We start from the raw sequence: 12,470 nt of genomic DNA, 5'->3' as shown, positions 1-12,470 counted from the left end.
TATTCTTCAGAGAAAATACCGGTCAACACAAATTCTGAAGATTGTGTTCTGAATAGTGATTGCAGACAAGTGTCAAATGCTTAAAACATCACTAAAGATCAAAAAATAGCATTTTCCCCCCTTGTGCTGTGAGCTGGCAGTTTGCACCGCATGCTTACGTTTCTATTTTAAGGGTGTTTTTAATTACTTCCGTGTTAGTGTTTCTCTAGTGCTTGGTTGCTCACGTGAGAGGAAACTCTGACACTGTTTGGCAGCGATTTGTCCGTTGTTGATCGTTTTGGTTAGCTGTGTTAATATTGGAATAGTTCAAATATAGGTAGGACAGGGAAACAAAATAAAACATTGTTTTTGCAGCAAGCTTTGGGGATTTCTGAAGTTTTAAAAATTGTTTTTTGGAATCTGCAGCAAGAGAGGTATTTGGAAGGCAGAAGAAAAAAGCACATGGAGAAACTATGCAAAATTAGTGATATCTATGCATGCTTCCTTAGAGAAAATTTATCTCAGAGGAAAGAGTTTAGAGCAAATCAGAAGTTTAGAAGGTTACTTGGGGTTTTTTTGTCTGGTAAAATGATTAATATCTTTCCAAGCTGGGAAGCGTATGTTGATGGAAATGCTACATTCTGGGTGCTGCTATAATTGTGACTTCTATTTTGCAACAAAGTGAAAGCTGTATCTGTGTCACTTAGAAGTGCGGTTTTAGTTCATTCTGCCACCGCAATGGTCGCTTTGACCTCTCCAGTCCCTAGCTATGCTTTGGGGGAACATGATGCTATTTTTGCACCCTGAGGGCATGGAGAGCGTTATACTTGGCTGGCGGCGAGTGATTCCCTACCACTGAGTACTGAACACGTGCTATTTCCATGGGAAATGTGGTCTGCCTGTGGGCAATGTTCAGCAGCCTGTTTTCCCAGGGCATTTGGGATATTGGGTTGCACCATCCAGACCACCAGATTAGTTTCAGGCAGACATCCTCTCCACTTGCTGCTTGGTACATTTAGAAATATCAGGGTGATCGTGCTATGTGTGTGTAGGTGGGGATATTTTGGGGTGATTTTTTACTTTGGGAAGAGTGTGATGGAATGGCGCAGAGCCTTGAGTTCATCTAGGGATTATTCTGGATCCAGTGGTAACCCCTGGTTAGCTAGGATTCGTAATATATGCAGCTGTGCAATACCCTACATATGCAGAGTCTGGTTCTTATGTGCAATGTCATGATTTTCTACTAAACCAAAATCCTTCCTGTAAAATTTCCATTTTCATCTCAGTCATCTAGTTTAGTTTCCCTTCAAAATATTCAAAGTCAAACTGTCCTGGTTTCAGCTGGGATAGAGTTCATTTTCTTCTTAGTAGCTGGTACAGTGCTGGGTTTTGGATTTAGTAGGAAAATAATGTTGATAACACGCTGATGTTTTTAGTTGTTGCTAAGTAGCACTTATCTTAAGCCAAGGACTTTTCAGTTTCCCATGCTCTGCCAGCAAGCAGGTGTGCAAGAAGCTGGGAGGGAGCAGAGCCAGGGCAGCTGACCTGAACTAGCCAAAGGGATATTCCATACCATAGAATGTCATGCCCACTATATAAACAGGGGGGAGTTGGTCGGGAGGGGCGGATCGCTGCTTGGGCATTGGTCAGCGGGTGGTGAACAATTGCATTGTGCATCACTGTCTTCTCTTGGGGTTTATTTCTCTCTTTTTTTTTTTTTTTTGTTATATTCCTTTTCATTATTATTATTATATTTTATTATTGTTATTGTTATATTTTATTTTACCTTAGTTATTAAACCGTTCTTATCTCAACCCACAAGTTTTACTTCTTTTTTTTCAATTCTCCTCCCTGTCCCACTGGGAGCGGGGGGAGTGAGTGAGCGGCTGTGTGGTGCTTAATTGCTGGCTGGGGTTAAACTATGACACAAACAAAAAAGGCAAAAAAACCTTGCAGTATTCTTCCCCATAACTGATGAGACACTTTCAAGCCAAACCAGACATTACTTGCCCTCTGTTTTTCCTCTTTATTCCCTAATCTTTCTTTTTCTCTTGGATAAAACCCTAAAAAATGAAATTTCTGCGAAACTTTGATTTCCCCAGAATATCTTCTATTGCATTCATATTTTTGGGAAAATAAGTAATATACCTCCTCACCCCAGCAGTGAGACTGTTGAAGGCAACATCTGCTTTCCCAAAACTTAGTTGCTTCTATTTCTGATGTTGGGGCATGAGTGCTGATACTGCCTTCTCAGCTTGATCCACGTAGCCTCTTTCCTTGGCACTCTGCCGGCTGGAGAAGCTGCTGCTTCTCACTGCTCATTGGTGTCAAGAGCTGCTTGTGCTAATGCTCCCCCACCCACTTCCGCCAAAACAAGGCAGGTTAGGAGGAGGTAATGATTTAGCTGAATTCGGCTTGTTTTCATTAAAGCAGAGCTGCAGAGCCAGCAGATCTAGGTGGGCTGCAGTAACTCCTGATGGGCCAGACTGGGGATGGGTTGGAGCCATGTCGAGGTGTAGTGACCCTGGGCATCGCCTGCCTGTTTATAGCTGCGGAGCAGTTGTGCAGAGGAAGGGGCAGTGGCACCAGCAAAGATTGCAAGGCCTTACACGCAGGAGCATGTATTTAGAGGGTGGTTTATTACAGGATAAGGAAGGCAAGAAGGAAGTCCTTATGGAGAGACATGGATGTATGCTGTTTATTGCTTCTTTTTCTCATTATCCTACTTGGTAAGGCATAGATTTGCAGGATTGCCTTTGTGAGGAGGATTCAGGCCTTATCCAGGTCTTCACACACACACACACACACAAAAGTTTTACATGTTTCTGTAGTATTGCTAAGCGTGCTTTTTGAGGCGGTACGAGTGCTTGAGCATACAAATGCGCACATAATTAGGATTGTGAGTCTGAAAGGCTTTGCATGCTTGGGGTAGCTAATGTGAAAAACAGCTTGTCATTCAGTTTGGAGTGACATGTTTGACTTGGGACTAAGAGAGTCCATAATGTGGTATTTCAGTAAGCTTGGGAACCAGACCCTCGTCTCTGCTCTCATCCAAGGAATGATGATTTTCTTTTTGGCACTATGGAGTCTCGCAGGAGAATAAAGCTATCCTGGAAGTAAATGCTCCTCTTCTAGGTGTAGTTCTGCCGTGCTGGAAAGTCTTCTGGAGGATTTATTGAAGAACTTTGGAAAGCTTCTGCTTTGACACAGTATGCCAGTTTGATGCTAGGTAATAGCTGTGTTTTCAGTGGGTATTTAGCCTCTAGTAGTGCTGTTTGATATGCTGTTAATTTAAGCGGGAAGTGCTGGAGAAGATTTGTTTTTTCCTACAGAAGGAAATTATGAACAATTCTCAGGAATGTAAGGAAACTGAATACTAAAATTGCATTGATGTTTGTGATGCAAGGCAACCAGCATGACTTTTGTTTAGAATAAATATTTTTACTTTTAGAAAATAAATAGAATTTTTTATATTTTATAAAGAAGATGTTTGAACTGTGAAGAAGATTGTCCTGGAGTTTACTGAAAGCCTGAAATATTGGGAACTGCTTTGTACAGCATGCTAGTATACTAGTGGGTACTAAGTTTTATATATCTATATCTGTGCTGGTGACTCATATTATTGTTGTCCTCAAAATGTTTGCATCAGTTAAGGATGTATAGGCTGTTAAAAGCTCATGGCAGGGTTTGGCTGTAGCTGCTATATTTTTTCCAAAGACAGCAACGTCAGCCTGAAATACCTGAATTCTCTAAATCTGCTTTTCCCATCAACTCACAAGTGATGTATGCTCCCACGCCATCAACCCCTCCCCAAGTCAATATTGCATTTATAAAAATGGAGGAGTTATTTAACTCTAGCTTTTCAGCCTTACATTGGAAACTCACTGCTATAAACATTAAAATATTTCCATTAATTAGGATAACAGTTTCTACAGTCTCAATCTAGGATTAGCAATTAATTTTAAAAGTTATCTTTTTCTAGCGTGAAAGCGACTGTCAGCCTCATGGAAGGAAACTGTTAGATGGGGGGACAGAGGGAAGATAATTTTTCTTGTCTCTGGAAGATCAAAGTATTTGCCTCTTCCACCTCATGGGCACTTGGCAATTGAAGACTCAGTCCAGAAAAATCTTTATTTCTGAGGCTAAACTGAAGGCTGTGGGGATGAGAGGTGCTGGAACCAGGATCTGTGGTTTCAGATGGGAATTTCTGTGCTTGGTAATAGCAGAAGAAAGAGCACCAGGCGTAAGTTACACAGCTTGACTTTCACCTCCCAGCTGGTGCTCACAGTTGAGCATTTCGATTTGCTTTGTGAATTACAGGCTTTAATAAAAGAATCTGTGAGATGGAGGAAATCCTGAAGCGGCAGAGATTTTCTTTGTACAGCATCAGCTTTTAGCTCTGAACGGTTGTAAATAGCCTGAGAAGTGGCTGCTCATTTGCTTTTAGCCTCTTCAGTAGTTCATAACTAGTTCCCAATACTTAATTTTCCAGAAGTCAAATTGTATCTGAATGTTTGGATTTTTTAATGGTACCAGCTACTTTGTGCTATTTAAATAAGGTGTGCTCAGATGTAACAACAGTAAATGGAGTGAATGAGCAGGAGGTTTGTTTCTGTTATTGTTTTGGTTAGCCTGGTATCAATGGAAGTTGTAGCCATTCATGTGCCTCTAATATAGTTCAGTTTATTCTGCCACCCAGGTGGTGGGAATCCAAACAGTTCTTGCTAATAAAACTTCATTAACTCAGTTTCTGTGGTGCATTAACTCATTCTGTGCTGAACTATTCCTGTTGGCTGCTCAGGCAGTTTGGTGACATAAACAGGATACAGGCATTTATTTTCTGTAGCAGTTGCACTTATATTTTAATAGTAAATGACTCTGTCCCAAACATCTTCTGATCTCAACAGCTGCAGCTGATACCAAAGCTCAGATCCGTTATCTCCTTTGAGATGCAGGCTGTGTTGAGGAGAAACTTGGCCTTTTTCTTAACGTGCCTGAATATTTTACATACGCTGATATGATTCATCCAAGCCACCGTTCTGCTAATCTTTGTGTACTCTGGGGCTCTGATCCAATAAAGCACTTAAGGACTAGCCTAACTTTAAGCCTGTGAAGGGCCTGTGATCACTTGAATAGTTTAAGCATGTGTTGAGTGTTTTTCTTCTTGAGGCCTCCTGTCGATTGCCTGTTTGTTAAATTCTTAATTTCCTTTATTTGTACTTAAAAAAAAAAAAATGTGTGCTGATAATGTTAGCATGCAGCATCATCTTTTGTGTGAACTAATGTAAGTCACTAGTACAGTTTTGGGGAGAGAGTGTTTATCTCATCTCAGCATGATTTTCTAGCCATTGTTTAGCTTATCTACTGTCTTTTACTGACCTTTTGTTCCTTTGAGAACTGCACTTGAAGCAGGTCTGATTATTTGTCTTCATGCTATTTGTAATCCTGTTATAATTTCTTCCCCCCGCCTCTTTTCCTTGCCTTGATAATGTATGTTCAGGTTTGGGGTACTGCCAGACCTTTCCCTGAAATGACAAATTTTCTTTTTATTCCTCTCTCTCTGTTTGTAGCCTTCAGTCTTTAGATCATTATTGGTTTACTTATTTGTACTCCTTTTACTACCATCATGCCACAAGGACACTTGTAGCTGAATAGACGTTAGTGCATGGGCCAGATGCAAAGCCGGAGAGCTATTTAAGTCTTGCTGAAGCGGTACACGGCTTTGAGGAGGATGCAAGGAGTGTGGTTGGATAGATAGGCAGATGCCCCAGTTCCTCTGTTTCTGTGTCAGCCTTGTGCAGAGCGTAAACAGGAACTTGAGGATGTTTCTCCGTTGAATTGCTCAACTGCACGCTCAGCTGCAGGTGTTGTGTGCGGACTTCTCCCCGCCAAACTCCCAAAAACATTGCCTGTAGGGCTTTTTCGTGTGTTTTTTATTTTCTATACCACACATTGGGTTTTGTCATCTGCTAGTTCATGTGAGGGTGAACTCTGATTTGTGCCTGGTTGTGGTAAATGGAGAAATTTTAGGGTTTTTTCCTCTTGGAGAAATTAAGCTTAAATTGAGTTGCATGACTAAACCCATCTTTCTCTGAAGACTTGATTCTCACTTAATTTGATATGATTTTGCATTGATTTTAAAAAGTGAAAGCTGAGAATAGAGTTAGTCCTGTTACAGAAGGATAAGAATTCTACTTTTCCGTTTCATGTCCTTTCCTCCCCCAATTATCAAATTTCCGTCAGATTTACAGTTTAGTATAAAATACTGGTTATAGTCAACGAAGCACTGAATAGCCTTGGTTCCTTAATATAGAGAATTGCTTGGTCTTGTATCATTAGCATTCAACTTGAAACTACTCTGTTCTGTTGCCAAACTTGGCTGTGTTGCAAGAAGCTGCCGCAAAATTTATCACTGACAGGTACGATAGCTATTACAAATACTACATTGTGCTAAAGAGAGATTCACGCATTAAAATGAACAAGCTAAAAACACAAATAAAACCAATTCTGTTTTTGTACAAATGTTCGATCAGTCTTAGCGTATTTTTTGCCATGGATAGCCTTGGGATAGGTAATATGAAGCAATACTTATGAAAGGTCTCATATGCACTCATGTAGCCTGTAAAAGCTAGTCCGTGGGGGATTATGTCTTAGGAACTGAGCATATGAGAGAATCCAGCTTGTGATTTCGGTTCCTGAGCGGACACTGCTGGATGGACACTGCTTAATATTGTTTTAATTTGCCTACCATGTGAGGAGGTGAAGTTCTGTGAGACATCTTTCCCTCTGACCTGTGGCAACCAGGGTGTCGCGTGATCTGTCTTTTGAGTGTTTTATGTGCGTGCCCAACATGTAAGATCAAAACCCACTGCAGCAGAATTTGAGGACTACATACATCGTGTATGTTTGAAAAAACATACAAATATAAAAATTAAACGTAACTTATTCTGGTGACCAGTGGCTCTGTGCCTCACAGTGCTGGAAAACAATTTTCAGCATTCGCATGAGAAATGGTTCTGCTGCACTGATTTGTCCACATTTATAGCATACTTTGAAGACAGTCCAAAATAGCTTGTGGTTGATGACCTCTTGGGCATGTTAAAAGTGATATTTTACTTGACAGGCTCAGAGATACGTTTCAGGGAGAGCGTGTAAATACCGGTAGGGTTTCTGAGTTGGTATCATTTGCAGGAAGTGTTGAATCTGTTACCAGCTTACAGTATTTAATGCTAGTAGGTTGTAATTTGATAAGTTTGATTGATAAGTTTCTTAGAACATTTTTTGTATTAGTGGTTAAGAAACCAAAATGAAATACATTTAGGACTGGAAACAGGGGTCAAACAGCATTATTAGCCGTATTAGCAGTTTTTGTGATTTTTGTTGCCCGTATTATAATGTTTAGCAGTTTCTTTTAAAGGCCTATGTCTGGAATCATCTGAATAAAGCAATAAAAGAAAGGTAGTTTTGTAAACACTCTGTTTACACCCCTTGAAGTTAGAAAAGAAAATCTTGAAAATGTGACTCCGTAAGGCTGAAAATTACAGAAATCAAATAAAAGAAGATGTATTTCAGAAGTTGTATATATGATTATTAGCAATTCTTCTAAGTTTAAAGACATAGACCTGACTGGTAATACTTCCTTTATTTGTCTTTAAAGGTTGATCAAGCCCATTTTGGGCTGCTGTAGACAACCAGGCTAAATGGTGTAGAAGAACCTTTGTAGACTAAGAGGATTGCATCTTGTCCTTGTGTGTGGTTCCAAACCATTCTCCAGAGATACCCTTCTGAAGAGTCTGGTGTTATATTGTTGATGCAAACTGCATTACAAAGTCTGATGTCCAGAAGCATCTGAATTATGTCACTGCAATACTTAGAGTGGAAAATGTTTCCAAAAGAGACCCAAGGATGACATCTTTCCTCATTTTAGATTTGATTTGATTTGATCTACCTGTAAACAGGATATCAGAGTAAAGACAGTGTCTCTGCAAGGTCTGGTGGAACCAAGTGCTTAAAAAGTTGAGAATTATTGGGAGGAAGTGTGTTGTTCAGACCTTGAATTTTGTTCTTTCACTGGTTGAGATTGCATTTCTAATTATAAACAGAAATACACATAGAAAAATAAACACTATGTACAAAGCCATTGCTCTTTAACACTAACGCTTGCACTTATTGGCCATGTTTTATAACTGGACAATCTATGGTTTTGTAGGATGCCGAGAAACGAACTCCTCTTCACGTTGCATCATTCCTGGGAGATGCAGACATCATTGAGCTTCTCATTTTGTCAGGTAAGGTAGTGTCCCTCACTGTTATTAACTGGTAAATTAGCTAGTTTTAAAGCTACAAGGAATACCCAGCAAAGCATATATGAGTGAGCTTTGGGCAGTGCCTGTTTCTGAGTTTCATGGTTGCAGTTGTTGCAAGCTTAGATAATATCTTTAAATTTGGTGATACAATTATAAAACATGCACTGTGACTGAGCGGAATTAATAAACAAAGCAACTAGTTTTTCAAAACTTCTAAAGCATTCAAACTGACAATATTTGTGGATTCAGAAACTTGCTGAAGTACATATTTGAAATGTGGGCTCAAGTCCTGGAGTATAAGCCAAGAATCCCTGTTAAGCAAAAATGATTATGGAATAATAGCAAAAAAGTTATGAATGAGTTTGAATGAATTGTAAATGGTATTTACATTAGAAACATGATTCTAAGAGCCAGGAAGTTGATTTGGAGAACAGAAACTGGGCAGTAGGATGTATCTGAACCAAAAATCAAAAAATATTTCCAAACTGTTGTAGTGACAAAAAACATGAACAAAATATGTCAGAACAAAGCATAAAGCAGACATCTCTCAAGAAGTACACATAAGTCATGGCAAACTCCTGGATGTGCTTGCAGATTTCAAAGGCAGTGTTTTTTCTAAACTGGAGAACTGTAAGGGTAAAGCTTATGGGGGTTTAAGAATGTGGGATTGAAAGGAGCCTTATGGTACAAACGTCTAACCGCTTGCAAGCAACCTTGCTATATGATTGGTTTCACAAATTATTAGACTGCTTCTTCAAATGGGTTGCATATTTTTTTTAGAAAGTGATTTCAGAACTATCAGTGCTGTGATTGTGAGGCACCTTCTAATTTCCAACCTCGAATCCTAGAATAATTCAGGCTGGAAGGGATTTCTAGAAGTTACCTGATCCAGCCTCCTGCTTAGAGCACCAGCCAATTTCAAAGTTAGATCAGGCTGCTAATGGGCGCATGCAGACCACACAAACGTATTTCTTTGGATTACCAGCCTAACCACACCTGCAGAAGGCAGAAAATGAGAATTCAGTTTGCTGTAGCTATGCGTTTCCTCTGTACATTTTTGGGGGCATTTTGAGTTGTCTAATTGCTTAATGAGGGTAACTACTTGGACATACATCATACATCAGGTCTTTCTGCTCTAAGCCTGATGCCAGCAGAATGATTTAAATGAACATTCCTCCATTGACAGATTATGCTTGGGTGGGTTTTTCGGTATGCTAAATGCAAACATGATTTTCTTCACTGGGAGGTAAGAGTTAATAAACTTCATCTGCGCATGTGTTCTTGAAGTGTGTGTTGTTTGTCACATACTGTTGTTCCATTGTGGTGTGAGAAGATTGCAGGAGCAATGTCTTTTTTCAAGTTTTGCAAGTAACAGCACAGGCAATATCCACATAAAGAGGAAGGTGAAGCCATTCTGCCCATTTCTCCTCCGATTCCCAATAGCATCAAAAAATGTCCTGGTGAACATTCTTGTTTTCTGTCACATTCCTAATGAGGCAAGGAGACTTTCTAGTATTCTTCTGGGACACTCAGTTCCAAAACCTCACTGCCAAAATGTCATCCACGAGCTATAGGGTTTGTCTGGTCAACGCCATAAAATGCAGGTGATATATCTTGGATTTTTTTAAATATATCTAAGTGAGTGTGAAAAACCTATAATGTGGGCTTTTAAAAATTGGACTTTGTGTCAGTGGGACTGTGCTGGGGTTCAGTCTGCAGGAACTGTGTGGATCTTCCCCAACTAGCTCAGCATGAGTCAAAATTAATCTTGTGTTGCATGTTCTACCTATTCATTGTCCTTTAATCTCTGAAGTATCATGACTCATGATAAGCATCAGTACTTGTATCCAAGAGCAGATTTGGAGGAGCAGATTTATGAGTTATTATAAACACCTCTGTTATTGTGATCTCTCCGTGAACTAGGCTCCAAAGACAGCAGCAGCATCTTCCCTTTGCTTCACCTCTTCATTCAGTAAACTGTATTAGTAAAAGTGTATCATAAAAGATTAATCTGATCATAAAATTTAGTTACATAAGCAGAAAAACTTTGTTGTCTGACTTAAAATGAGAGGGTGTTTCCACAGAGAGGAAGCACAAAAATGCTTGCTGTTGGCGTCAAACAATAATCTTCTCGGCATGAGTAGAAGCTAGGAGGAGTAGCAACCCATTGCATTTTATACAGGGCTCAGGAGAGAAATTAAATTAAATATGCACATTCTGAGATTTGTGGCCCATGAACTGGTGGCAGCAAAAATAAATGTATTGTCTAATGAATAAAACTTCTGCCCAGGTGGTTGGAGACGGACCAGAAATGGCTTTCTAGGTAGCCACTGAAGTGGAGTCTGTTTGGAATTGATACAGGAGAGAGAGTGCCAGGTCCCTCAACTGGTATGAATCACCCCGTTCCATTAAATGTCAGAGCTAGGTAAATTTACACCAGTTCAAAGGTCTGATCCATAATCATATGGTTCAAACTGGGGAAATGTGCTGTGTGGTTTTGTTTTTCCAGGCTACATGAAAGCAGGGAGTTTTGAGCACTTCTCCTTCACCACCTTCCTGTCAAGAAGGAGAAGGACCAGGGTAACCATCTCACATAAATGAAGCTCTATATGATGACACAGTCATGGATGGGCAAGAAGAACTGTCTGAGCAAATACAAGCTCCATTCTCATTTGTGCCAGTGCCTCTCCCACTCCTGGGCTTTGAGCTGGTGCCCGAGGGCATAATGTTTGAGCTCAGTCCCTTACCCCTTGTTCCCCAACAAGGAGCTTGTGATCTTGGCAATATTACCGTGCCTTACTGTTTCAGAAAGCTCTGAGCTTCTTGGCAAGAAGTTTATGCACTGGGGGTGTGCATGCAGTATTGACATCTGTCCTTCGTAAATTGCACAATAGCTGAGGAAAAGGACAAGCCTCAGCATGCTTTGGAAGGGTTCCTGGTAAGCTCTGCCACATAGATTTGGAAGCGAGACTGTCACATGCACAGCAGGTTCTGGGCCATCCCTGTTGTGTAGGCAGCAGGGGAAGGCGCTGTGTAACCTGAACACACATTCAGGGCTTCCTCTTTATGGCAGGCTAAAGAATAGGTGGGTTGGAGAGGCAGCCTTCTCTCTGTCTTTCCCATGGCTTTGAGACTCCTGTCCTTGGAGATTAAGAGTATCCCCTTTGGGTGAAAGTTTGGAGGATGTCCCAGGGCTATCTCCTGTCTCCTTCATGAGTGACCCAGGACCTGTGTGCTCTCACCTGGTGGGATCCCCAGCCCATTTCCCTCCCTAGCAAGTGACTCGGACTTGCCTCTGAGGAGATCCTGCCTAACCTCCTGTTTCTGCCATGTAGGCGTTCGGTTCCTGTGTTCATATCTAGCACGGTGTTGTGTTGCTTTCATGTTGTGGGTCCCAGTCCCATCTATCAGGTGGTGCTGCTCCGTTGTTATATTTTATTTGTGCTGATCTTTGCTTTGTATTGTGTGTTGGGGCGGGGGGGGGTGTGAGGTGGGGGGGCATTCCTTCTATTTTTGTGTGTCTGTTGCTGTGTCTCATAGCAGGAGTTGGAAAGGTGCATGTTAATAATGTCATTAATAGGTTAAAGAGTAGAATTTCCTTTGTCCGTTGACCATCCCTAATTTCAGAGATTTAGACTGCAGAATCTACGTTTATTAGAGACCTGTGGATTTGGCAGATGTGCTGGATGGAAAATTGTACTTCGGTTAGGATAAAGAGATGTTAACTTTATTCCTGAAAGCCAGCATCGGGTTGTTTATTTCGGATCTCAAAAGAACAGAGGCAATTTCAGATTTATTTCCTCTTTTGGCAGAAAAATTTGAGAGTGAAAGATGGCAAAGATTACAAAACAGCCATATTAAAGAAGAATGGATTACAGAAAGTTTCCTCTCTGTTGATTTTATCTGTAACATTATATGTTATGTTGTCTACTTCAGCCTCACAGAGCAAATCCAACAGCCAAGCCTTTCCTTCAGGCCCACGGGTACAAGCCCTCCCGAGGGCAGAGTGCAGAGGATGGGGCTGAGAAAAGGCTTTGCTCTGGAGAGGTTTTTTTTTTTAAGTGGATATTTTATGGGGTGGGTGGGTACTGTGGCTACCTGAAAGGATGTTAAGGGAAATCTTTAAAACAGCTTATCTTTTCAAGGAAGATTGTACTATGAAGGACACCATATACACCAATTTGA

General features: G+C 40.6%; 1 protein-coding gene across 7 annotated transcripts in view; it reads left to right on the top strand.

Annotated features, from left to right (window-relative positions):
* ANKRD44 (ankyrin repeat domain 44) overlaps positions 1-12,470 on the top strand; it is a 144,296-nt gene that overhangs the window by 65,374 nt on the left and 66,452 nt on the right. For all 7 annotated transcript variants that reach the window (XM_050899764.1, XM_050899763.1, XM_050899761.1 and 4 more), the window contains exon 3: positions 8,189-8,267. In XM_050899764.1, coding sequence (XP_050755721.1) covers positions 8,189-8,267 — 79 coding nt within the window. The remainder of the gene's footprint in view (positions 1-8,188; positions 8,268-12,470) is intronic.

Source organism: Gymnogyps californianus, chromosome 7 (assembly GCF_018139145.2).
Source record: "Gymnogyps californianus isolate 813 chromosome 7, ASM1813914v2, whole genome shotgun sequence".
Lineage (NCBI taxonomy): Eukaryota > Metazoa > Chordata > Aves > Accipitriformes > Cathartidae > Gymnogyps > Gymnogyps californianus.
The sequence above is the reverse complement of the archived record's forward strand: the minus strand, read 5'-3'. Positions and strand labels throughout refer to the sequence as shown.